General features: G+C 53.3%; 1 protein-coding gene across 3 annotated transcripts; it reads right to left on the bottom strand.

Annotated features, from left to right (window-relative positions):
* Positions 1-3850: 3850 nt before the first annotated feature.
* On the bottom strand, positions 3851-25768 carry RANGAP1 (Ran GTPase activating protein 1). 3 transcript variants are annotated; one of them, XM_038756809.1, is made up of 17 exons: positions 25599-25768; positions 25324-25333; positions 17129-17261; positions 13966-14093; positions 13076-13135; positions 12085-12264; positions 11689-11823; positions 11216-11374; positions 10367-10480; positions 10020-10119; positions 9275-9359; positions 8887-9106; positions 8156-8275; positions 7898-8000; positions 6880-6968; positions 5944-6065; positions 3851-5011 (listed from the first exon to the last, which is right to left on the bottom strand). In XM_038756809.1, exons 3-17 carry the CDS (start codon positions 17244-17246, stop codon positions 4942-4944), a joined length of 1803 nt encoding a protein of 600 aa, XP_038612737.1. In that variant the 5' UTR covers positions 17247-17261; positions 25324-25333; positions 25599-25768; the 3' UTR covers positions 3851-4941. The 3 variants fall into 3 exon arrangements, with proteins under 3 accessions (XP_038612737.1, XP_038612736.1, XP_038612738.1); XM_038756808.1 differs by lacking the exon at positions 25324-25333 and having other exon boundaries at positions 25589-25768; XM_038756810.1 differs by lacking the exons at positions 25324-25333; positions 25599-25768 and adding an exon at positions 18656-18727.
* Positions 25769-27635: the final 1867 nt, after the last annotated feature.

Below are 27635 nucleotides of genomic sequence, written 5' to 3' on the forward strand. Positions count from 1 at the left end.
TTAATATAATAATAATAATGGCATTTATTAAGCGCTTACTCTGTGCAAAGCACTGTTCTAAGCACTGGGGAGGTTACAAGGTGATCAGGTTGTCCCACGTGGGGCTCACAGTCAGCCCCATTTTACAGATGAGGTAACTGAGGCACAGAGAAGTTAAGTGACTTGCCTGAAGTCACACAGCTGACAAGGGGCGGAGCCGGAATTTGAACCCGTGACCTCTGACTCCAAAGCCTGTGCTTTTTCCACTGAGCCACGCTGCTTCTCTATTCATTTTGTTAATATGTTTGGTTTTGTTCTCTGTCTCCCCCTTCTACACTGTGAGCCCACTGTTGGGTAGGGACTGTCTCTATATGTTGCCAACTTGGACTTCCCAAGTGCTTAGTACAGTGCTCCGCACACAGTAAGCGCTCAATAAATATGATTGATTGATTGATTGTCTCACGGGGAGCTCACCGTCTTAATCCCCATTTTCCAGATGAGGTAACAGGCCCAGAGAAGTGAAGTGACTGAGCCACGCTGCTTCTCAGACCTCCATTTGGGAGGTCACCTGATCACCCCAGTGCTTAGAACAGTGCTTTGCACATAGTAAGCGCTTAATAAATACCATTGTTATTATTATTATTATTAGGCTGTCCCACGTGGGGCTCACAGTCTTAATCCCCATTTTTAATAATAATAATGGCATTTATTAAGCGCTTACTATGTGCAAAGCACTGTTCTAAGCGCTGGGGAGGTTACAAGGTGATCAGGTTGTCCCACAGGGGGCTCACAGTCTTAATCCACATTTTACAGATGAGGGAACTGAGGCACAGAGAAGGGAAGTGACTTGAAGGTGATCAGGTTGTCTCATGTGGGGCTCACAGTCTTCATCCCCATTTTACAGATGAGGTAACTGAGGCCCAGAGAAGTGAAGTAACTGAGCCACGCTGCTTCTCAGACCTCCATGTGGGAGGTCACCTGATCACTCCAGCACTTAGAACAGTGCTTTGCACATAGTAAGCGCTTAATGCCATTGTTATTATTATTATTAGGTTGTCCCACGTGGGGCTCAGTCTTAATCAGTCAATCAATCGTATTTATTGAGCGCTTACTATGTGCAGAGCACTGTACTAAGTGCTTGGGAAGTACAAATTGGCAACATATAGAGACAGTCCCTACCCAACAGTGGGCTCACAGTCTAAAAGGGGGAGACAGAGAACAAAACTAAACATACTAACAACGTAAAATAAATAGAATAGATATGTACAAGCAAAATAATCCCCATTTTTCCCATTAATCCCCATTTTTAATAATAATAATGGCATTTATTAAGCACTTACTATGTGCAAAGCACTGTTCTAAGCGCTGGGGAGGTTACAAGGTGATCAGGTTGTCCCACGGGGGGGGGGGGGGGGGGGGGCTCACAGTCTTCATCCCCATTTTCCAGATGAGGTAACCGAGGCACAGAGAAGTGAAGTGACTTGCCCAAAGTTGGTGGAGCTGGGATTTGAACACATGACTTCTGACTCCGAAGTCCGTGCTCTTTCCACTGAGCCACGCTGGGGTGAGGCGGGGGGGCTGTGGGTGACCGGAGGCATGGATGAGGTGGTGCTGAAGCAGCTGCAGGTGGGCACGGTGTACCAGCTGTGCATCTTGCCCCAGCACCCAGCCATGGCACAGCAACGCATGCAAGGCCACACTCTCCCTGCCCAGGGATGCCTTGGGGGCCAGGAGCTCCCCTCCTTTGGGGAAAGCCATTAGACTCAATCCTCTGGGCGGGCCCCCTACCCAGCCCAGTGACCGAGGTGGCAAGATGCCATCTGGAGAGAGGCCGGATCTGAAAATGCCTCCAGAGGCCTCTGAGCCCGTGTCCCGGGATCCACCGCTCGCTCCTGTTTTCTGAGCCAGTAAAGCTGGAAAGCTCTCTGTCGAGTGGATTGGTGATGCTGAAACGGCAGGGTCCTCATCAGGTTGCAAGGGGAAGAGGAAGTCTTTTAAATGCCTTCCAGGGAAAGTGAACTCGGGTCGGAAGCAGGAGTGGCTGAGCAAACCCCGATGGAGCCAGCTGGAGCAGAGGTGTCGACCACACCGTAGGTGTCCGTTTCCCCCCCCCCACCCCCCCGAAACCTCCATCCCCAGAACCTAATCCCTTGTGTAACATGCCCATGTCTCTCCCATTCTAAAAAAATCCTCTGTTGACCCCACCTCACCTTCTAGTTATCGCCCCATCTCCCTCCTACCATTCCTTTCCAAACTCCTTGAACGAGTTGTCTACACGCGCTGCCTCGAATTCCTCAGCACCAACTCTCTCCTCGACCCCCTCCAGTCTGGCTTCCGTCCCCTTCATTCCACGGAAACTGCCCTCTCAAAGGTCACCAATGACCTCCTGCTTGCCAAATCCAACGGCTCATACTCTCACCTAATCCTCCTCGACCTCTCAGCTGCCTTTGACACTGTGGCCCACCCCCTTCTCCTCAACACGCTATCTGACCTTGGCTTCACAGACTCCGTCCTCTCCTGGTTCTCCTCTTATCTCTCCGGTCGTTCATTCTCAGTCTCTTTTGCGGGCGCCTCCTCCCCCTCCCATCCTCTTAATGTGGGGGTTCCCCAAGGTTCAGTGCTTGGTCCCCTTCTGTTCTCAATCTACACGCACTCCCTTGGTGACCTCATTCGCTCCCACGGCTTCAACTATCATCTCTACGCTGATGACCCCCAGATCTCCATCTCTGCCCCTGCTCTCTCCCCCTCTCTCCAGGCTCGCATCTCCTCCTGCCTTCAGGACATCTCCATCTGGATGTCCGCCCGCCACCTAAAACTCAACATGTCCAAGACTGAACTCCTTGTCTTCCCTCCCAAACCCTGCCCTCTCCCTGACTTTCCCATCTCTGTTGACAGCACTACCATCCTTCCCGTATCACAAGCCTGCAAACTTGGTGTCATCCTCGACTCCGCTCTCTCATTCACCCCTCACATCCAAGCCGTCACCAAAACCTGCCGGTCTCAGCTCCGCAACATTGCCAAGATCCGCCCTTTCCGCCCTGCTCGTTCAAGCTCTCATCCTATCCCGTCTGGACTACTGCATCAGCCTTCTCTCTGATCTCCCATCCTCGTGTCGCTCCCCACTTCAATCCATACTTCACACCGCTGCCTGGATTGTCTTTGAGCAAAAACGCTCTGGCCACGTTACTCCCCTCCTCAAAAACCTCCAATGGCTACCGATCAATCTGCGCATCAGGCAGAAACTCCTCACCCTGGGCTTCAAGGCTGTCCATCACCTCGCCCCCTCCTACCTCACCTCCCTTCTCTCCTTCTCCTGCCCAGCCCGCACCCTCCGCTCCTCTGCCACTAACCTCCTCACCGTGCTTCATTCTCACCCGTCCCGCCGTCGACCCCCGGCCCACGTCCTCCCCCGGGCCTGGAATGCCCCCAATCCCTCTGCCCATCCGCCAAGCTAGCTCTCTTCCTCCCTTCAAGGCCCTACTGAGAGCTCACCTCCTCCAGGAGGCCTTCCCACACTGAGCCCCTTCCTTCCTCTCACCCTCGTCCCCCTCTCCATCTCCCCCATCTTACCTCCTTCCCTTCCCCACAGCACCTGTATATATGTTTGTACATAGTTATTACTCTATGTATTTTACTTGTACTTATCTATTCTATTTATTTTATTAGTATGTTTGGTTTTGTTCTGTCTCCCCCTTTTAGACTGTGAGCCCACTGTTGGGTAGGGACTGTATATGTTGCCAGCTTGTACTTCCCAAGCGCTTAGTACAGTGCTCTGCACACAGTAAGCGCTCAATAAATATGATTGATTGTATATGTGCCCCCCCCCCCCGCCCCACACACACCAAGAGAGATAGAGTGACCAGGTGGTCAGTCAGGGGAGGAGGGGGTCTTCCCAGTTAACTTTATTGGTCGTTATGCTGCTGCCCTAAAGTATGCTCTGGTACAACTGAGTTATAAAGCCATGTCCTCCTCCACCTCCAGACTAACCCCCCTTCCCACTCTCACCCGGATCAGTGGGTCCAAGCCCGGCTCTTCGGCCGGGGGGGAAGTTGGGAGCAGGTGGGGGCCGGAGCGGGGACCCTAGTTGGGGAAGGGCCAGCGGCTCCTCCCAACCCGGAGTAAAAGGAAAAGGAGCCGCATGGAGGCACAGGATCAAAGCGCAGCAACCCAGGGCCGCAGGGGCAGGGGTAACTTGGGGCGGCCCCCCAGCTGGCTGCCTGCCAGCCATCCAGCACGGACTGGAGGGTGTTGGGGGATGGGGCCTCCCTGAAGGAGTGGGGATGCTTGGGCTCCGCTCAAGCGCTCGCAGAAGTGGGAAGGGAAAGGAAGCCGGCCAGGGCCGATGCAGCCAGCCACACCTGTCCCCGGCCGGAGGGAGGGGAAGGAAAAAACAGTGCAACGTTCAGACAGTCACGGGTTGACGAAGGGAGAAATGAGAAGGGATGGAAATCGTCCTCATACCCTGAAACGAAATCCGACGCCACCCACCCCGCCAGCATGGCGACGCCCCTCGGGAACAGAGGGACCGGCCTGAGGGGGTGAGGTGCCGCACAAGCTGGGGGGGAAAGGGAAGATGTGGCCCCGATCCCGACGAGGCCGTGGTCGGGGCACGTGGACTCTACTCGAGTCCAGGGGGAGGGCTGTGGGATGAACTGGAGAAGGCTCCAGAGAGCCTTCCCCACAGCAGGTCAACAAGTCCACTTAATCAGACAAAAACCCTTGGACACACCCACACAAAAAACCAACAAACCACACATACAAGGACACTCACAGACGTACACTCAGCCCTTGGGGAAAGGGGCAGGGGAGGAGAGCCTCCAGTCCGAGCAACTTCTGTAAGACCTGGAGAGTTGAGCGCTGGGGTGGGAGGTGGGGGGAGGCTGAGCCCGCTGGGGCCTTGCAAGGACCAGCCAGTTCATAAAGAGTTCAGGGAGCGGGGGAGGCCTCGGCCCCGTCCGCGGCCTAGGCTTGGTGGAGGGTCTGCAGGAGGCTGTGGCGCGCCAAGGGGCAGGAGTCCAGGGCGTGATTGGGCCTGCGGGCAACAGGGAAAGACAAGTCAGCTGGAAAACCAGGGAGAGGGGGTTGCCCCTGGCTCACCGCAGCACGTAGCGAGGGCTCAGCTAGAGGAGTGAGGAATCACCCCTGAATCCAATGGGGAGCCACGAGCCAAGTCCAACAGAGGGTAGGGCGGGGAGGGAGCAGCATGGCTCAGAGGAAAGAGCCCGGGCTTTGGAGTCAGTGGTCATGGGTTCAAATCCCAGCTCCACCACTTGTCAGCTGTGTGACTTTGGGCACAAGTATCAGGAGTCTCATAGCTCTGCTGCTGCTCCGGCAGCTCTGCTCCCTTGAGGAGTAAACTTCTCTTCTCTAACCCCCGTTTCCTCATCCAGCCGCCAACAGCTGTGAAAACTCTACGGGTCAGGCTGGGCCCAGAGGAGAAGAGCCAGGGCGGCTGCAGAGCCACATGACCCCCTCTGAAGGGCAGCCAGTGGGCCTCTGGGCGGGAAGGTAGCCATTCTGTCCAGTGTAAATGAATGGGGAGGCTGTGGGACAGGGAGACGGCTGGCTGGAAGGGCCGAGCGTTAGATGGCCAGCTGGAGCTGAGTCTTGGCAAAGTTTCCGCTCAAAGGGGCTGAGGTGGCCACCGGGTGATACCAACAATGGTTGCCCCTACGTTCAGTAGGGATGAAGGACTCTGCACCTCCCACAGAGCGGGAGGACTCGTTGGCAGGAGGAATCGGAGAATCTCACCGCCCCGGACGAGTTAAGGAGAGCCTTCCTCTTGGGGACCACCCCACATGCCCTGTCTTCCCTCCCCACCCCCAGCCCAGAGGCCCCCGACGGCTGAAGTCCTGGGAGGGAAAGAAAGGAAGAAGAGAAGGGACAGAAAAGGGAGTCTCATTCCCCTAACGCCACTTAGGGGGCCGGGGCTCCACCCCCAGAAAGTGTCCCTGGTCAACTCACTTGGTCACAAAAGCCAGGAGAACTGGGGCCAGAGACTTGGGGAAATAGTCCTGTTGAGCCGCGTGGTTCAGGGCCATTAGAGGGCCTGTGAGATTGGGGACAGCCTTGATCTTGTCTTCACTCTGCAGGGGATGGGGGAGAAGAGGAAGAGGGAGGGGAGAGGCGGAGAGGAGACAAAATGGGAAGAGAGAAGTCAGTTGGCAACACTATGCTTAGCACAGTGCCTGGTGCATAGTAAGTGCTTAACAAACACCACCCCCGCCCCCCCAAAACCCACTGAAGAGTCTGAGGAATCTGCCTCAGTTCAGCTCCCCAGGCAACTGGCCTCAGCCCTTGCCAATCTGGCAGATGCTTTTCACTGCCCCTGAAGACAGGTGATGGGAAGAATAGGATTCCTTTTGGCTCCCAAACTTGCAGGAGCGCTTCCCAAAGCCGCCGCTCTTCCTCACCTCTTCTCAAGATTCCTGTGGCCCCAAAGGTCCCTGGGGATGCAGCTGAGCAATTAAGGCCCTGGGCCCCAGCTCCTGGCCCCGAGAGGGAAGAGAGAAGCCTCACTGGGCCCCAACCCAGGCAGGAACGATGAGCCCTGAGTCCTAGTCAGGCTGTTTTTTGACGATGCCCAGAGGTGAGGGAAGATGGTTCTCCACCCAATGGAGACAACACAGCCTCTGTTCCCTGGGCGATTCCCACACAACCCAGAAAGCGGGGGATATGGGAGGGGGCAGTACCCGCAGATGTGATCTGGATCACCAGGAGAGGAGACCCAAACCCCACTCACAGGGCCCTGGCAGACTAACGTTCCCTTCACCCTCCCGCTGTGGACTGCGCGGGGCTCGGGCCTGCTGCCTCTAGGTGGGCAGACACCACTGGCCACGGAGCCCTGGACGAGAGCGAGGTGAGGGTCCGGATCCTCAGCCCCCCGGCCCGGCGCCTCACCTTGAGTAAGCCCATGTGCACCAGGAGGCTGGTGATGAAGGCGTCAGAGTTGAAGGTGGCGGTGCTGAAGGCCTTCTTCATCAAGACGTCTGGAAAGGATGGATAGCATCATCATCAACTGTTTCTTTTGAGCGCTTACTGTGTGCAAAGCACTGTACTAAGCCCTTGGGAGAGTGCAGTACAACAGAGTTGGCAGACACATTCCCTGCTCACAATGAGCTTATAGTCTAAAAGATACAGACATTAGTATAATGCCCCTTCCTTCCTCTCCCCCTCGTGCCCCTCTCCGTCCCCCCCTTACCTCCTTCCCTTCCCCACAGCACCTGTATATATGTACATATGTTTGTACATATTTGTTACTCTATTTATTTTACTTGTACATATCTATTCTATTTATTTTATTTTGTTAGCATGTTTGGTTTTGTTCTCTGTCTCCCCCTTTTAGACTGTGAGCCCACTGCTGGGTAGGGACTGTCTCTATATGTTGCCAACGTGTACTTCCCAAGTGCTTAGTACAGTGCTCTGCACACAGTAAGCGCTCAATAAATATGATTGATGATGATGATGATAAAACAGCATGGCCTAGTGGATCGACCATGAGTCCGGGAGTCAGAAGATCTAATCCCGGCTCTGTCACCTGTCTGCTATGGGAACTTGGGCAAGTCACTTCGCTTCTCTGGGCCTCAGTAACTTCAGCTGAAACACGGGGATTAAATTTGTCGGCCCCATGAGTGACAGGGACCGTGTCCAACCCGATTTGCTTGTATCCACCCCAGCTTAGTCCAGTGCCTGGCACATAGTAAGCGCTTAACAAATGCCATTATTATTACTGTTATTAATGGTTTGATATATAATTTAGCTATATCATTTATAGATATGACATAATTGGACAGGACAGGACAGACTCTGCTCCCGGAGCCTCCGGAATTCAGCAAGGCTCCAAGCCTGCTTGCCTTCGGACTCGGCCCAGCCCCGGGGTCTGGATCGGGGCAGGAGGTTGGAGGGGGACCAGGCTCACCGACGGTTTCTTGTACCGCAGCCTTCACCGACACATCATCCTTGAGCACAGACGAGACTTTCAGAAACGTCGAGACCACCTTTTCTGGATCGGACGTGTCTGTCTGAAATTAGGGCCCGGGCAGAAAATTGACCCTCGGCCCCGCTGGTCCGGGGGCAGGGTGCAAGGCCGGTCACTCCCCAATCCTCAGGCTGCAGGAGCCCCGAGACCGCCGCTCTCCTCCCGTGTTCCCGGGGCAAGGGTCCAGAGGAGCAGTACCTGCTGGGTGATCAGAACCGGGCTCTTGGGCCCGAGGCGCAGGAGTTTCTCCGGGGACGGGAAAGCCAGGAACGTGGAGACGTCCACCGGAGGAGGAGAGCAGATCACAGGTGCAGGTTCCTGAAACAGAGAGTGGTGGTCACTTAGGTCGCTTACGCTCTCTGGGCCTTGGTTTTCTCATCTGGAAAATGGGGCTAAGAGCTCTGTTCCCCCTAGCTCTTAGAGCTAGAGCCTCACATCGGGGCAAGAACTGGGTCTGACCTAATAGCCCCGTCTAACCCCAGCACTTCAGCACATAGTAGGGGCTTAATAAATGGTATGACTATGATTGAAGCCCAGCATTCAGAAGGCAACGTTACGTCAGCTCCTGGCAATCGCGCAGAGCTGCTTCCAGGCCTGCCAGAATGTGGCGAAACCATCATCTTCCCTCAGGGACTTCCCTCAATGCATTATCATTCATTCCATCAATCAATCGATGGCATTTATTGAGTGCTTATTATGTACACAGCACTGTACTAAACCTTCGGGAGGGTGCAATACAACAGAATTAGCGGACACGTTCCCTGCCCATAATGAGCTTTAGCCTAGCCTTATTCATTCAATCGTATTTATTGAGTGCTTACTGTGTGTACAGCACTGTACTAAGCGTTTGGAAAGTACAATTCAGCAACAGATAGAGTCCCTACACGGGTTCCCACTTTGGTTTCAACAGCTTGTGCAGTTATTCTTACCCCAACCTGGATCCCTTGAATTTTCTTGGGTGTTGACTTCTGATCTTCCTGGCCTCGCTGCTGTTCCTCTTCCTCCTCCTCTTCCACCTCCTCCTCCTCTTCCACCTCCTCCTCCTCTTCTACCTCCTCCTCTTCGACCTCCTCCTCCTCCTCCTCTTCGTCGTCCTCCTCATCTTCCTCCCCTTCATCCTCCTCTTCGTCATCATCCCCCTCGTCGTCACTGTGGACCAGGCGGATGGGAGCGTAGATGGGCGAGGCCCCGGGCTGGCAGGGTCCAGGGGTCCTTCCCAACGCCCCCTCTACCCCAGCCAAGCTTCCGGGCCACGTCTGCTGCCCCAGGAACAGAAAACCAAGCGAGACGCCAAGCGGCCCCCAGCTCCCGTCCTACCTGAGGGAAGCGAGCACGTGTGCCATGTTGAAACCCTCGAGGATCTCCTGGAGCTGCTCACAACCCTCTTCCCCCAGGGCATTTCCTAGGGCACAGGAACAGAGGAGTCTGAAGGCCCGGGGAGTCTCGCGGTCCCCAGGGCGGAGCCTGGAGGCCTGGGCAGCCGTCATCATCAATCGTATTTATTGAGCGCTTACTATGTGCAGAGCACTGTACTAAGCGCTTGGAAAGTACAAATTGGCAACATATAGAGACAGGCCCTACCCAACAGTGGGCTCACAGTCTAAAAGGGCGAGACAGAGAACAAAACCAAACATACTAACAAAATAAAATAAATAGGATGGATATGTACAAGTAAAATAAATAAAGAGTAATAAATATGTACAAACATATATACATATACACACGGGTCTGTCGCCGGAGAAGTCAGTCTACCAGCGGGCCGGCCCAGAGGCAGGCGGGAGTGATCCCTCCTGAAAAGCTACCGAATTACGGGGACTGGATCCAAGAAAGAGAAGGACAGAGGGGAGTCTGACAAGGGCTCAGAATTCAGTCCCCTCCATCCCCCGAATCAGACTTGAGGCCTCACAGACCCTAGGGAGTAGAGGGCGGGGCGAGGCCGCCATCCCCTAAGACCGCAGGGCCCAGAGGACGCGACAGGACGGCCCACGTGTCCTCGGCCGGGCCGGAAAGGAGAGATCGTGGCGTGGGGCGGGGGACCAGCCGGGACGCGGTGCCGACCTACCATTGAGATCCAGCTTCTCCAGTTCCGACTTGTCCTCGGCGGCTTCGGCGAGAACCAGGGCGGCATCGCGCTTGATCTCACAGAAGGACAAGTTCAGCTCCTGGGAAGCGAGACGGAAAGGGGCTGGAATTTGGGGGGGTGCCGGGGGGAGGAGGAGGAGGAAGGGAGGGGAAGAAGACCCCTCGCCTGCTGCCACCTCAGGAGGGCCCGTTCTTCAAATGGGTGGCTTGAAACGGGCTACTGCTCGTTGGGCCGGGCTACGAGCCCCGGCCGTGGCTTGTGGGGTCAGAGAACGGGCCCGGCGGGGGTAGGATCCCCGAGCTGCAGGGGTGGGTGGGCAGGGGTACCTTCAGCTTGTGCAGCCCCATCTTCACCGCTTCGGCGATGGCAACGGCGCCCTTGGAGCGCACCAGGCAGTCGCCAAAGTTGATCACCTCCACCTGCCGCAGCGTCTTCAGGGTCTGGAGCGAGGGGAGAGCAGAGTCAGGGCACCGTGGGGCTCCCGGAGGGCCCCCCATGCCTTGCCCTCCCATCAGGTCTGGAAGGGCAGTCCTCTCCCATCAGGCAAGAAGCTCTCTAGCAGATTTTCTCCCCTGAAGCTGCCATGTTCTGCACCTGGAAAATCTCCAGCCCAGAACCAGCTGAGCCCCATCCTGGCCCCGGGCAACCTGGCAGGCTCCCCGGGGAGGGCAGAGCAGGAAACTTGGGGGCTCTGGGCCAGGGCAGGGTCTGGGATCAGGGCCCTGAAGCTGAGCTCCCCGCCCCTCAAGGCTCTGGTTCCACTCAACTCCCAGCCCGTCTTGGGCTGGTTGGGGCCTTGAGGGACTCTGGCCTGTGGCCCAACCGACCCACTGTTGACCGTGACTGAATCCCCCATTACCACAGACAGGAAGCCACAGTTCACTTTCTTCCTCCAGGCTCCGAGTCTGGGCAGACGCCAGACAGAGCCGCAACTAGCCCTCTGCCCACAGTGGTGGCAGTCCCCAAGGAGGCTGCCAATTTGTTGCCAATTTGTACTTCCCAAGCGCTTAGTACAGTGCTCTGCACATAGTAACAGCTCAATAAATATGATTGATGATGATGATGATGAGGCTGGGGGTTAGTGGGGTGGCATGGCTGGCCTGAGTCCGGCTGCTCTGACGGACGGGACGTATGCACACGCGTGTGCGCCCGCGGGGACCTCCGTCCCGGCTCACCTCGGCCATGGCGATGGCTCCTTTCTCGGTGAAGGTGTTGTCGTTCAGGTTGATGACCCGGAGCAGGGGGCTGATAGCGAAGGCTTGGGCCAGGGCCGTGATCCCGGGGTGGTTGATCCCATTCTGCGGCATGTGCACCTCCTCCAGGGTTCCGATGTTCTGGGGGCGGGGGGCAGGAATTGGGGCGACTGACCCTGGGGGGCCTCCCAGATTAGGATGCCTCAGGGATTCCCATCCGGAGGGAGGAGATCAGGACCCTTGACGAAACCCAGGAGCGGGAGAGAGGACTGTTCGGAGTATCAGGGACCCGAGCAAGATTTTAAGGAAGGAATTCAAGCATTCCCAGGAGGGAGAGCTAATCTGAGAAACACTCCCAGGGGTTCCTCGGACGCGCTTCTCCTGCCCGCTCTTCCTCTCAGGGTGGGAAAGCAGCACTCTAGCCCTCGCCCCGACCCTCCCGCTGGCGGCCTTACTCCGAACGCCTCTGCCAGGGCGGTGGCCCCGTCGTTCTCCAGGCGGTTTCTGCCGGCCACAAACACCTTCAGAGCCAGCGGCTTGCCCAGCTCGCTGGACTTCCTGTGGCACTCCGTCAGCGCCGCGGCCAAAATCTACGAGGAAGGATGGTCGTTAAACTGGCCGGCTCACCTCGGAAGCCCCCCACGGGACATTCGTCGGCCGGAGCCGATCCTGCCACCCGGAACCGCAGCTACTTCTGGGGTGGCTGCTGAGCTCCGGGAGGGAAAGGCAAGGGAGAGGGCTAGAGGGCCTACTGGCCGTGTAGAGTCTATTCTGTGAGGCGGAATGGGGCGTGCGGCGGGCAGGGCAGCACCGATCTTTCCGAGTGACCCATCCCGCAGGGGGTGACCCACCTTGCCGCCGCCGATCCCCATGCCGCAGTTGTTGAGCTTGAGCTCCTGGAGGGTGTAGCAGGCCGAACTCTTGAGCAGCGCCTCGAAGCCCTGCACGCCGTCCGGCCCGAAGGCGTTGTCGCTCAGGTCCAGCTCCACCAGCTGAGCCCCCGCCGTGATGAGCGCCTGCCCCAGTGACATCTGCCAGCAGGAGCAAGGGTCGGGCAAAAACTCCTCACCCTGGGCTTCAAGGCTGTCCATCCCCTCGCCCCCTCCTACCTCACCTCCCTTCTGTCCTTCTCCAGCCCAGCCCGCACCCTCTGCTCCTCCACCGCTAATCTCCTCGCCGTGCCTCGTTCTCGCCTGTCCTGCCGTCAACCCACGTCATCCCCCGGGCCTGGAAAGCCCACCCTCCGCACATCCGCCAAGCTAGCTCTCTTCCTCCTTTCAAAGCCCTACTGAGATGAGAGCTCACCTCCTCCAGGAGGCCTCCCCACACTGAGCCCCCTCCTTCCTCTCCCTCCCCATCCCCCCCCTTACCTCCTTCCCCTCCCCACACCACCTGTATATGTGTATATATGTTTGTATGTATTACTCTATTTTATTTGTACATATTCTATTTATTTTATTTTGTTAATATGTTTTGTTTTGTTCTGTGTCTCCCCCTTCTAGACTGTGAGCCCACTGTTGGGGAGGGACCGTCTCTGTATGTTGCCAACTTGTACTTCCCAAGCGCTTAGTACAGTGCTCTGCACACAGTAAGCGCTCAATAAATACGATTGAATGAATGAATGAATAACTGAATGAACCATGGGCCCGAGGGCTGCGAGCCCACCACACCTCCCCGCCTGAGGCTCGCGGGCTCTGGCTTCTTTGCCCCCACCTAAGGCCCATGAGCTCTAGTTCCTTGGAACCCGCTACGGGAGTCCTGCAGAGCGGTCCATGCTTCCCCCCAACCTGGCCCCCCTTTCCCGCGCCCCCAGAAGATCTGGGGAGTGCCTCATCCACTTACCAGAGCCGGGGGGATCTCGGACCTCAGCCTCCCGGTGAACATATCGCTCCAGTGGCAGCGCTTCAAGGGGGAGAAGAGACAGGTCCATGGGTCACTGAAGCGGCAGAGCGGCCTCAGAGGGGGTGGACAGTGTGACGTGTAGGGGGGGTGCCTGCCGGGCCAGCTATCAGGCAATGAGCATTCCCCGGGTGTCCGGGGGAGCCAACTCCCTGCCAGGTAGGAATCGGAAGGCTCCCATGACAGAGAGCAGTGAGGTGGGGGGAGATGGGGTCTGACACCAGGATCCTTCCTGGGGAGGGGCTGGCTCTGCGCATCAAGCAAGGGGGCTCCTCCTTCAGAATCCCCACCTTCCCTGCTCCCCACTTCTGGCCACCGGCCAGGTGTTCCCCCCGCCATCCAGGAGCTGCCTGGAGCTGGGAGCCGGGCTCTGGGCCGTGAACCAGGGAAGGGAAGAGGCGGTGGCGGCACTGGGGGTATCCAAGCCGTGGAGGTGATGCCCGTGTGACCGTCTGGTCCAGCAGATGAGGCAAAGCTGCTCCTGGAGGCTCTGGCACGGGGGAGAGGCTACGAACCGTCTCCTGTCCCCGGCGGCCAACCCACTGTGTGCCCCGCAGTGGCCCAGGTGGCCAGGAAGCTGAGGTGGGTGACTCTCCCACACCCCACTCCGAGGCCCTACATCCCTGCCAACTCTTTTGGGCCTCGTCCACCCTGCCCTATGCTGCCCAAGCGCAGACAGAAGGCACTGCCCGGAGGCCACAGGGTGGCTCTTCTCCAGGGAATTCCCAGGGTTCCTGGCACGGCTGGCCAGCGGAAGCGTCCCAGATGGGACGGGTTCCACTCTGGGGGCTGCCCCTCCCCTACTCCCTCTCTTCCTCGGGGGCCGCACGCACCTTCAGCTCCGCTTTCTTCTCCAGCGCCTTGGCAATGACCCGGGCGGCCTCCACGCCCACCGTGTTACCCTCCAGCCGCAGGGCCTCGAGACCGACAAACTCCTCGATCTCCTGAATCACTTCTTGGGCTGCACAGGACAGAAGGGCAGGGCCTCAGACTCCTACTGCTCTCTCGGGGGGCTTCTTGTGGGGAAGGGGAGGGACCCCCACCCCCACCCCAATCAAACCTGGCTCTCCCCGAGCACTTTGCCAGATCGGGCGATTCCACGGCACATTCGGTTTTGCACTTGGACGTGAGGAGTGATAACCGGGGGCCGCTAGGGATGCCCCCAAATATCCCAGGCTTTCAGAGTCTCCGATCAGCTGTGGCCTCGGGGAGTTGGGGAGGGCTCCTGCCCGTCGCCAGGTGGCCATTTGGCTACCGGCAGGCGAGTCACCCGCCTGGCGGGCCCAGGGCCGGTCCCCGGGGAAGAGGTACCAAGAAGAGCGGTCCTGGCCCGCCAATTCAAACAGGTGCCTTGTCAGACATCCTACCGGTCACGTTTTAGAAACAGCACGGCCTGGTAGATATTTCATGGGAGTCGGAAGGACCTGGGTTCTAATCCTGGTTCCGCCACCTGTCTGTTGTGACCTTGGGCAAGCCACTTCACTTCTCCTTGCCTCGGTTACCTCATCTGTAAAAAATGGGGATTAAGAGTGTGAGCCCAATGTGGGACAAGGACTGTGTCCAACTGATTACCTTGTATCTACCCCAGGGCTTAGAACAGTGCTTGGCACATAGTAAGCGTTTAACAAGTACCGCTATCTTTAGGATAAAGATGAAGCCCGGAGGTGTTATCAGAAATCCCACGACACCTCCCGGACAACCCCACAGAGTGGCCGGCTGAGGCGGGTCGGGGGAGAGCCCCCATTGAAGGGAGCAGAACTAGGTAGGGCCCTTTCCAGCGGGTGACGAGCCAACCAATACGTTCGCGTGATTTTTCTTTTAGCGGTATATGTTCTGCGCTCACTGTTTAAAGCGCTGGGACAGATACAAGGTAACTAGGTTGGGCGCAGTCCATGTCCAACATAGGGCTCACAGTCTTAATCCCCATTTTACAGATGAGGTAACTGAAGCACAGTTACCTCACCTGTAAAATGGGGATTAGGCAAGTGAAGTGACTTGCCTAAGGTCACACAGCAGCCAAGCAGCGGAACCAGGATTAGGACCTAAGTCCTTTGACTCCCCAGGCCGTGCTCTTTCCACTCGGGCCACGCTTCTTCTCTGATGTGAACCCATCAGTCCTGTTTGGGCCCAGAAGGGCGGCAAGGACCCAAGACGAACAGGGCGAGCCGACGTTTGTATGAGCTGGAGGGGAGAAAGGGCCTAATTCCCCATTGGGTATTTTTTCCCAGCGCTTAATATCGTGCTTGAAACCTCCACCCGATCCCTGTCTAGAGAGCTGCCCCGCCCGGGTGGGGAAAGGCCTGGGGTTCCCGATTAGTCTGTAATCAGGCAGGTCTGTGTGGGGGGCCGCCCGGCGGCGGAGTCTGCCGGAAATCCGGAGCTGGCGGATCCTAACTCCAGCCGAGAGCCCGGTGATCGGACCGTGAGTCCGAACTTTTCTCTTCTGCCTCCGGCTGCCTTTGGGGGCGAGGGCCGTGACCGCTGTGCCCCTGGGCAGCCAACCCCAGCTCAAAGGTTGCCAACTTGTACTTCCCAAGCGCTTAGTACAGTGCTCTGCACACAGTAAGCACTCAATAAATACGACTGAATGAATGAATGAAAGGGCCAGGCGCAGACACATCTCCCCGTTGGACCGGGTGGGCCGGTTCTGTGCCAAGAGTCCGGAGAGTGGGCTTTGCCAGCTGCTACCCTGGGCCTGGGCCCAGAGTCTCGGTACCCGATCTGTTCCTCAAACTGATCCGAGACCCCATCTCCCTGATGCCAACCCCCAGTATAGCATGGCAGTACCCGTTAAGTGTTTATTTTAGCTCTGAACTAAGCGCTGGGGTAGATCCCAAACCATCGAATCCCAGACCCGCACGGGGCTCGCCGTCTAAACAAGAGGGACAACAGATACCTCATCCCCATTTTACAGCTGAGGAAACCGAGTCGGGGCTGCCCTGCCTCTGGTTGGGAACCCCGGGAGGGACAGGGGAAGGAAAATCGAATAGCAACGCTCCACCACCCCTGCCGGGAAGAAGGGCAAGGCCACGCACCTCCCGAAATAACAGAGGGAAAACACACCACGGGGCGTCAGGAGAATTCAAACCAGTTTTCCCAGTTTAGCTGTGGCGCACATATGCCCGCGTCACATGGGTTGGAGTCACCAATTCCCGAAAAGGCCCAAGGCCTGGGAGCTTACACCTCAATAGATACCAGCACAGGAGAACAGAGGGATGGAAAGGCAGTCCGATGCCCTGCTATCCTGGGTCACTCTTCGCTGTGGTATTTACTCACCACTTACCGTGGGGCAGGCACTGTGCTAAGCACTGAGATAAATACAAGAGGAATCCGACCAAACACAGTCTTTCCTACTCAGAGCCCACAGTCTAAGGAGAGAGTGCAGGTATCTTGTCCCCATTTTACAGATGAGGCCCAGAGAGGGTAAATCACTTGCCCAAAGTCACAAAGGAAACCACCAGCAGTTAGGATTAAAATTCAGGTCTCCTGTTTGATCAGGAGCAGCGTGGGGATAGAGAGGCAGCGTGGCTCGGTGGAAAGAGAGGGCTTTGGAGTCAGAGGTCATGGGTTCAAATCTCGGCTCCACCAATTAGCTGTGTGACTTTGGGCAAGTCACTTCACTTCTCCGGGCCTCAGTTCCCTCATCTGGAAAGTAGGGATTAAGACTGTGAGCCCCCCGTGGGACAACCTGATCACCTTGTAACCTACCCAGCGCTTAGAACGGTGCTTTGCACATAGTAAGCGCTTAATAAATGCCATCATTATTATTACCACTGCCCTGTCCTCCCACCCCGAGACTGTAAGCTCACTGTGAGCACGGAATAAGTCTGTTTATTGTTCTACTGTACTCTCCAAAGCGTTTAGTCCAGTGCTCTACATACTGTAAGTGCTCAGTAGATACAATTGGAAGAATGAATCTTGATCCTCCGAGGTCAAATACCGGACGAGCGGAGGGTCCCCCCATCCCACCCCGAATACAGAGCCCCCATCTCTCACCATCTTCTGCCGTGTTGAGTTTGAGGCTTTTCCCCTTGAAGCTCAGCTGTCCTCCGCCCACCTGGGTCTTGGCGAGCGTCTCTGCGAGCTTGGAGATGTCCTCTGAGGCCATGGTCATCGTCTCAGCGGGCTCCTAAAGCCACCGAGAAACGGGTCATTAGAGGAGGAGGGCCGGAGGAGAAATTTCCCTGCTCGGATCGGTCTCGCTCATGTTGGATAACAGGATGGAGGCAGCGATCCCAGGTTTCACCCCCAGACCGCAAACCCTACCTTTCAGCGGGCACTACTGAGGTGGGACTGGGTTGGGGGGCCTGAACCGGCTGACCAGCCCCGTTCCACCGCGTACAAGGTAATAATAATGATAATAGTGGCATTTGTTAAGCGCTTACTCATCATCATCATCATCATCATCATCAATCGTATTTATTGAGCGCTTACTATGTGCAGAGCACTGTACTAAGCGATTGGGAAGTACAAATTGGCAACATATAGAGACAGTCCCTACCCAACAGTGGGCTCACAGTCTAAAACGGGGAGACAGAGAACAAAACCAAACATACTAACAAAATAAAATAAATAGAATAGATATGTACAAGTAAAATAAATAAATAGAGTAATAAATATGTACAATCATATATACATATAAACAGGTGCTGTGGGCAAGGGAAAGAGGTAAGATGGGGGGGATGGAGAGGGGGACGAGGGGGAGAGGAAGGAAGGGGCTCAGTCTGGGAAGGCCTCCTGGAGGAGGTGAGCTCTCATGGACCAGGCACTGACAAGCAAATCGAGCTGGACGCAAATCGAGTCCCTGTTCCACCTGGGGCTCACAGTCTCAACCCCCACTTTACAAATGCGGTAACTGAGGCACGGAGAAGCCAAGTGACTTTCCCACGGTCACACAGCAGACAAATGGAGGAGCCGTGAGGTGGGGTTGGATGATGTAACTGGGAGGAGGGAATTTCAAAGAGAACCTAAATACCCCCGCTCCTGACTCCAAGGCTTTGTCCTTTTAATTACTACTAAAAATAACTGTGGTATTTGCTAAGCACTTACCGACCTACCACACACTGCAGTAAGCGCCGGGATGGGAGCATCACATCCGACCCTGTCCCCCTCCCACACTTTAAGGGAGAGGAAGAACAGGTATTTAATCCCTCTTTTACAAAGGAGGAAATGAAGGCCACTGAGGTGAAGTGACTTGCTCAAGTCACCGACGGTGATTAAGACCACGGTTCTCCCAATTCACAGGCCGGTGCACTTTCCACTAGGCCACACCGCTGCTTCCCAAAGCCTGGTTGTTTGGTCCATCGATCCTCCCTCAGTGGGCGGAAAGGAACGGAGGAGCGGCCGGACCGTTGGGTCGGTCTCCCGGCTGACTAATCCCGAGTGAGCGGCCGCTGCCAGGAGAAATGGACGAGCACCAGGCCTCGACTTCAGCAGGGGAAAATCTGAGGCGACGATTCGTTCGGCAGGAAGCGCAGCGGGAGAGGGGGGAGGATTTAGGAGGAGGAAGAGAAGGCCTCTTACCCCCAGCCGGGCTGTCGGTCCCAAATGCTTCCCAGTTCAGCTGAAAGGATAAACTGATCCCATTTCCCAACTGTCAGGGGACACGGGAAACCAAGGGCTGAGGAGACCAGAGGTCCTGACGTCACAACGGTTATTAGATCATAATTCATTCATTCTTTCTAATCGTATTTATTGAGCGCTTACTGTGTGCAGAGCGCTTGGAAAGTGCAATTCGGCAACAGATAGAGACAATCTCCCCAACAACGGGCTTATGGTCTAGATGGGGGAGACAGACAACAAAACAATTCCTTTGCTGTAAATGTCAAGAAGCAGACAGACCCGGACTGGGACATATCCGTCTCTGAAGCCACCGGTGCCAGGAAAAATACCCAGGCAATCAATCAATCGTATTTATTGAGCGCTTACTGTGTGCAGAGCACTGTACTAAGCGCTTGGGAAGTACAAGGTGGCAACATATAGAGACGGTCCCTACCCAACAGTGGGCTCAGAGTCTAAAAGGGGGAGAGAGAGAACAAAACCAAACATACTAACAAAATAAAATAAATAGAATAGATATGTACAAGTAAAATAGAGTAATAAATATGTACAAACATATATACAGGTGCTGTGGGGAAGGGAAGGAGGTAAGATGGGGGGGGTGGAGAGGGGGACGAGGGGGAGAGGAAGGAAGGGGCTCAGTCAGGGAATCAATCAATCAATCAATCAATCGTATTTATTGAGCGCTTACTATGTGCAGAGCACTGTACTAAGCGCTTGGGAAGTACAAATTGGCAACACATAGAGACAGTCCCTACCCAACAGTGGGCTCACAGTCTAAAAGGGGGAGACAGAGAACAAAACCAAACGTACCAACAAAATAAAATAAATAGGATAGAAATGTACAAGTAAAATAAATAAATAAATAAATAAATAGAGTAATAAATATGTGCAACCATATATACATATATACAGGTGCTGTGGGGAAGGGAAGGAGGTAAGATGGGGGGATGGAGAGGGGGACGAGGGGGAGAGGAAGGAAGGGGCTGAGTGTGGGAAGGCCTCCTGGAGGAGGTGAGCTCTCAGCAGGGCCTTGAAGGGAGGAAGAGAGCTAGCTTGGCGGATGGGCAGAGGGATTGGGGGCATTCCAGGCCCGGGGGAGGACGTGGGCCGGGGGTCGATGGTGGGACCGGCGAGAACGAGGTACGGTGAGGAGATCAGCGGTGGAGGAGCGGAGGGTGCGGGCTGGGCTGGAGAAGGAGAGAAGGGAGGCGAGGTAGGAGGGGGCGAGGGGATGGGCAGCCTTCAAGCCCAGGGTGAGGAGTTTCTGCCTGATGCGCAGATTGATTGGTAGCCATTGGAGGTTTTGGAGCCATTGGAGGGAAGAGAAAGAGGGTATCACCCCGAGGAGGTGACCCAAACTTTGGAGAAATCTTCAGTTTTTGAGGGAGCAGGGAACCAGGGGGAGGTCAACAGAGATGCTCTCTCCTTAACCACGCTTCCCTTCATAAAGACGCTCTCTCCTTAACCGCGCTTCCCCTCATAAACGGGTTCAAACCCACGACCGGCTTTATACCGACAAGAAAGGGCGGACCCAGGCGGGCATTTCAACAACATCCAAGTAGGTGTGGTTTCCCAACCCCCTCCGCAACCAAATGTCACTGCTGTACATAGCAAGTATGTACAAATATACACAAAGCGCTGTTCTAAACGCTGGGGCAGATACAGAATCATGAGAAGCAGCATGGCTTAGTGGCAAGAGCCCGGGCTGGGAAATCAGAGGTCATGGGTTCTAATCCCCGCTCCGCCACTTGTCAGCTGCGTGACCCCGGGCAAGTCACTTCACTTCTCTGGGCCTCAGTTCTCTCATCTGTAAAATGGGGTTGAAGACTGTGAGGCCCACGTGGGGCAATCTGATCACCTTATATCCCCCCCCAGCACTTAGAACAGTGCTTGGCACATAGTAAGTGCTTAACAAATACCATTATTATTAGTAGTAGTAGTAGCAAGTATGTACAAATATACACAAAGCACTGTTCTAAACGCTGGGGCAGATACATAATCATGAGAAGCAGCATGGCTTAGTGGCAAGAGCCCGGGCTTGGAAATCAGAGGTCATGGGTTCAAATCCCAGCTCCGCCACTTGTCGGCTGTGTGACCCTGGGCAAGTCACTTCACTTCTCTGGGCCTCAGTTCTCTCATCTGTAAAATGGGGATGAAGACTGTGAGCCCCACGTGGGACAACCTGATCACCTTGTATCCCCCAGCCAGCGCTTAGAACAGTGCCTGACACATAGTAAGTGCTTAACAAATACCACCATTGTTATTATTATTATTCTCTGTGCCTCAGTTCCCTCATCTGTAAAATGGGGATGAAGCCTGTGAGCCCCACGTGGGACAACCTGATCACCTTGTATCACCCCAGCACTAAGAACAGAGCTTGGCACATAGTAAACGCTTAACAAATGCCACCAGTATTATTATTATTATTATTATTCTCTGGGCCTCAGTCCCCTCCTCTGTAAAATGAGGAAGAAGCCTGTGAGCCCCACGTGGGACAACCTGATTCAATCGTATTTATTGAGCGCTTACTGTGTGCAGAACACTGTACTAAGCGCTTAGAACATAGTAAGCCCTTAAATACCATCATTATTATGATTATTAATAAGTACGTAGAAATATACACAAAGCATGGTTGTAAACGCTGGGGCAGATAGATGAGGAGGAGGAAGATGTTGGCCACCTCGGCCCTTCCTGTGGACGACGCTTAACAAAAACCATCGTGATTATTAATGAGTACGTACAAATATACACAAAGCACTGTTGTAAACGCTGGGGCAGATAGATGAGGAAGAGGAGGAGGTTGGCCAACTCGGCCCTTCCTGTGGACGACGCTTAACAAATACCATCATGATTAGTATGATTATTAATGAGCACGTACAAATATACACAAAGCACTGTTGTAAGCGCTGGGGTAGAAATCCTGGCCCCACCAACTATCAGCCGTGTGACTTTGGGCAAGTCACTTCACTTCTCTGGGCCTCAGTTCCCTCATCTGTAAAATGGGGATGAAGACTGTGAGCCCCACGTGGGACTACCTGATCACCTTCAAGTCACTTCCCTTCTCTGTGCCTCAGTTCCCTCATCTGTAAAATGGGGATGAAGACTGTGAGTCCCCCACGGGACAACCCGATCACCCTGTAACCTCCCCAGTGCTTAGAACAGTGCTTTGCACATAGTAAGCGCTTAACAAATCCCATCATTATTATTATGATTATTAATAAGCACATAGAAATATACACAAAGCACTGCTGTAAACGCTGGGGTAGACAGCCTGGCCAACCTCCTCGGCCCTTCCTGTGGACGACGCTTAACAAATACCATCGTGATTATGATGATCATTAATCAGTACGCAGAAATACACACAAAGCACTGTTGTAAACGCTGGGGCAGATAGATGAGGAGGAGAAGGGGGATGTTGGCCACCCTGACACTTCCTGTGGACGACGCTTAACAAAAACCATCGTGATTATTATGATTATTAATGAGTACGTACAGATATACACAAAGCACTGTTGTAAACGCTGGGGCAGATAGATGAGGAGGAGGAGGAGGAGGTTGGCCACCTCGGCCCTTCCTGTGGACGACGCTTAACAAAAACCATCGTGATTATTATGATTATTAATGGGTACGTACAAATATACACAAAGTATGGTTGTAAACACTGGGGCAGATAGATGAGGAGGATGTTGGCCATCTCGGCCCTTCCTGTGGACGACGCTTAACAAAAACCATCATGATCATTATGATTATTAATCAGTACGTACAAATATACACAAGGCACTGTTGTAAACATTGGGGTAGAAATCCCAGCCCCGCCAACTGTCAGCCATGTGACTTTGGGCAAGTCACTTCACTTCTCTGGGACTCAGTTCCCTCATCTGAAAAATGGGGGTGAAGACTGGGAGCCCCACGTGGGACAACCCGATCACCTTGTAACCTCCCCAGCGCTTAGAACAGTGCTTTGCACATAGTAAGCGCTTAACAAATCCCATCATTGTTATTATGATTATTAATAAGTACGTAGAAATGTATACAAAGCAGTGTCGTAAGTGCTGGGGTAGATAGATGAGGAGGAGGTTGGCCATCTCGGCCCTTCCTGTGGACGACGCTTAACAAAAAACATCGTGATTATTATGATTATTAATGAGTACGCGCAAGTATACACAAAGCACTGTTGTAAACGCTGGGGCAGATAGATGAGAAAGAGGAGGAGGTTGGCCACCTCGGCCCTTCCTGTGGACGACGCTTAACAAAAACCATCGTGATTATTATGATTATTAATGAGTACGTAGAAATATACACAAAGCACTGTTGTAAACGCTGGGGCAGATAGATGAAAAGGAGGAGGAGGTTGGCCACCTCGCCCCTTCCTGTGGATGACGTTTAACAAAAACCATCGTGACTAATATGATTATTAATGAATATGTACAAATATACATAAAGCACTGTTGTAAACGTTGGGGTAGAAATCCTGGCCCCGCCAACTGTCAGCCGTGTGACTTTGGGCAAGTCACTTCACTTCTCTGGGCCTCAGTCCCCTCATCTGAAAAATGGGGGTGAAGACTGGGAGCCCCACGTGGGACAACCTGATCACCTTGTAACCTCCCCAGCGCTTAGAACAGTGCTTTGCACATAGTAAGCGCTTAACAAATCTCATCATTATGATTATGATTACTAATAAGTACGTAGAAATATACACAAAGCACTGTTGTAAACACTGCGGCAGATAGATGAGGGGGAAGTTGGCCACCTCGGCCCTTCGTGTGGACGACGCTTAACAAAAACCATCATGACTATTATGATTATTAATGAGTACGTACAAATATACACAAAGCACTGTTGTAAACGCTGGGGCAGAGAGAGCAGGAGGAGGAGGAAGTTGGCCACCTCGGCCCTTCCCAAGCGCTTAGTACAGTGCTCTGCACACAGTAAGCGCTCAATAAATACGATTGATTGATTGACTGATTATTAATGAGTACGTACAAATATACACAAAGCACTGTTGCAAACGCTGGGGCAGATAGATGAGAAGGAGGAAGATGCTGGCCACCTCGGCCCTTCCTGTGGACGACGCTTAACAAAAACCATCGTGATTATTATGATTATTAATGGGTATGTACAAATATACACAAAGCACTGTTGTAAACGCTGAGGCAGATAGATGAGGAGGAGGAGGAGGATGTTGGCCAACTCGGCCCTTCCTGTGGACGACGCTTAACAAAAACCATGATGATTATCATGATTATTAATAAGTACATACAAATATACACAAAGCACTGTTGTAAACGCTGAGGCAGATAGATGAGGAGGAGGAGGAGGATGTTGGCCAACTCGGCCCTTCCTGTGGACGACGCTTAACAAAAACCATGATGATTATCATGATTATTAATAAGTACATACAAATATACACAAAGCACTGTTGTAAATGCTGGGGCAGATAGATGAGGAGGAGGAGGAGGAGGATGTTGGCCACCTCGGCCCTTCCTGTGAACGACGCTTAACAAAAACCATGGTGATTAGTATGATTATTAATGAGTACGTACAAATATACACAAAGCACTGTTGTAAACACTGGGGCAGATAGATGAGGAGGAGGAGGATGTTGGCCACCTCGGCCCTTCCTGTGGATGATGCTTAACAAAAACCATGATGATTGGTATGATTATTAATGAGTACGTACAAATATACACAAAGCACTGTTGTAAATGCTGGGGCAGATAGATGAGGAGGATGTTGGCCACCTCGACCCTTCCTGTGGACGACGCTTAACAAAAACCATCGTGATTATTATGATTATTAATCAGTACGTACAAATATACACAAAGCACTGTTGTAAACGCTGGGGCAGATAGATGAGGAGGAGGAGGCTGGCCACCTCGGCCCTTCCCAAGCGCTTAGTACAGTGCTCTGCACTCAGTAAGCGCTCAATAAATACGATTGATTGATTGATTATTAATGAGTACGTATAAATATACACAAAGCACTGTTGTAAACGCTGGGGCAGATAGATGAGAAGGAGGAAGATGTTGGCCACCTCGGCCCTTCCTGTGGACGACGCTTAACAAAAACCATCGTGATTATTATGATTATTAACGAGTACATACAGATATACACAAAGCACTGTTGTAAACGCTGGGGCAGATAGATGAGGAGGAGGAGGTTGGCCACCTCGGCCCTTCCTGTGGACGACGCTTAACAAAAACCATCATGATCATTATGATTATTAATCAGCACGTACAAATATACACAAGGCACTATTGTAAACGTTGGGGTAGAAATCCCGGCCCCACCAACTGTCAGCCGTGTGACTTTGGGCAAGTCACTTCACTTCTCTGGGCCTCAGTTCCCTCATCTGAAAAATGGGGGTGAAGATTGGGAGCCCCACGTGGGACAACCTGATCACCTTGTAACCTCCCCAGCGCTTAGGACAGTGCTTTGCACATAGTAAGCGCTTAACAAATCTCATCATTATGATTATGATTATTAATAAGTACGTAGAAATATACACAAAGCACTGTTGTAAACGCTGGGGCAGATAGATGAGGAGGAGGTTGGCCACCTCGGCCCTTCCAGTGGATGACGCTTAACAAAAACCATGGTGATTATTATGATTATTAATGAGTACGTACAAATAGACACCAAGCACTGTTGTAAACGCTGGGGCAGATAGATGAGGAGGATGTTGGCCACCTGGGCCCTTCCTGTGGACGACACTTAACAAAAACCATGGTGATTATTATTATTATTAATGAGTACGTACAAATAGACACCAAGCACTGTTGTAAACGCTGGGGCAGATAGATGAGAAGGAGGAGGTTGGCCACCTGGGCCCTTCCTGTGGACGACGCTTAACAAAAACCATGGTGATTATTATGATTATTAATGAGTACGTACAAATAGACACCAAGCACTGTTGTAAACGCTGGGGCAGATAGATGAGAAGGAGGAGGAGGAGGATGTTGGCCACCTGGGCCCTTCCCCACGGCTCGGTGATGCTGCTGCTCCTTCTGCTTCTGCTGCTGATGATGGCGGCGTCGAAAGAGGAGGAGGATTTTGAAAGCCGGCAGTTTCTTCGCTTCGATCTGATTTGTCGGAGGCCTTGTCCGGCGGCCTGCCCTCCCGCGCGCAGGGGCGGCCGGGAAGTGTAGTTCCGTCCCCCTGCGCGCCCCCCAGCGGCCCGAGGAAACCAGGGGGCCGAAAGACTACAACTCCCAGGAGGGCATTGCGCGCCGCCCCCCCTCCCCACCGCCCGCGCGCGGCTCGCTTTGGGGCCTTTCACGCGAGACGTAGCGGCGTGGGACGGGGGAGGCCGAAGGACTACGATTCCCATAATGCATCTGCTCGGACGCCCTTCAATTTGCCACAACTTTATTAGCAGCGACGCGCGGCAACAAAGACCAAGGACCGGCCTTCGGGGAGGCTTTTAGGGAGTGGAGGCCGCGTCCTTGACGCGGGTGAGAGGCACTTTTCATTCAGTCAATCAATCAATCAGTCAATCAATCAATCGTATTTATTGAGCGATTAGTGTGTGCAGAGCACTGTACTAGGCGCTTGGGAAGTACAAGTTGGCAACATATAGAGACAATCAATCAGTCGTATTTATTGAGCGCTTACTGTGTGCAGAGCACTGGACTAGGCGCTTGGGAAGTACAAGTTGGCAACATATAGAGACAATCAATCAATCAGTCGTATTTATTGAGCGCTTACTGTGTGCAGAGCACTGTACTAAGCGCTTGGGAAGTAGAAGTTGGCAACATATAGAGACAGTCAATCAATCAGTCGTACTTACTGAGCGCTTACTGTGTGCAGAGCACTGGACTAAGCGCTTGGGAAGTACAAGTTGGCAACATAGAGACAGTCAATCAATCAGTCAATCAATCAATCGTATTTATTGAGCCGTTACTGTGTGCAGAGCACTGTACTAAGCGCTTGGGAAATACAAGTTGGCAACATCTAGAGACGGTCTCTACCCAACAGTGGGCTCACAGTCTAAAAGGGGGAGACAGAGAACAAAACCAAACATACTAACAAAATAAAATAAACAGAATAGATATGTACAATTAAAATAAATAAATAGAGTAATAAATATGTACAAATATATATACGTATATACAGGTATATTTCATTCATTCAGTCGTATTTATTGAGCGCTTACTGTGTGCATTCATTCATTCAATCGTATTTATTGAGTGCTTACTGTGTGTATTCATTCATTCAGTTGTATTTATTGAGCGCTTACTGTGTGCAGAGCGCTGTAATAATAGCATTTATTTAGCACTTACTATCATCATCAATCGTATTTATTGAGCGCTTACTGTGCGCAGAGCACTGTACTAAGTGCTTGGGAAGTACAAGTTGGCAACATATAGAGACAGTCCCTACCCAACAGTGGGCTCACAGTCTAAAAGGTGGGCTCACAGTCTACACTTACTATGTGTAAAGCACTGTTCTAAGCGTTGGGGAGAAGCAGCATGGCTCAGTGGAAAGAGCCTGGGCTTTGGAGTCAGAGGTCATGGGTTCAAATTCCGCCTCCGTCAATCGTCAGCCGTGTGACTTTGGGCAAATCACTTAATAATAATAATGACATTTATTAAGCACTTACTATGTGCAAAGCACTGTTCTAAGCACCGGGAAGGTTACAGGGTGATCAGGTTGCCCCTCAGGGGGCTCACAGTCTTAATCCCCATTTTCCAGATGAGGTAACTGAGGCACAGAGAATAATAATGATGGCATTTGTTAAGCACTTACTATGTGCAAAGCACTCTTCTAAGCGCTGGGGGATACAAGGTAATCAGTTTGTCCCACGTGGGGCTTCACAGTCCATCCCCATTTTACAGATGAGATAACTGAGGCACAGAGAAGTTGACTTGCCCAAAGTCACACAGCTAATTGGCGGAGCTAGGATTTGAACCCATGATCTCTGACTCCAAAGCCCATGCTC

The sequence above is a fragment of the Tachyglossus aculeatus genome, chromosome 14, assembly GCF_015852505.1.
Source record: "Tachyglossus aculeatus isolate mTacAcu1 chromosome 14, mTacAcu1.pri, whole genome shotgun sequence".
NCBI classification, from domain to species: domain Eukaryota; kingdom Metazoa; phylum Chordata; class Mammalia; order Monotremata; family Tachyglossidae; genus Tachyglossus; species Tachyglossus aculeatus.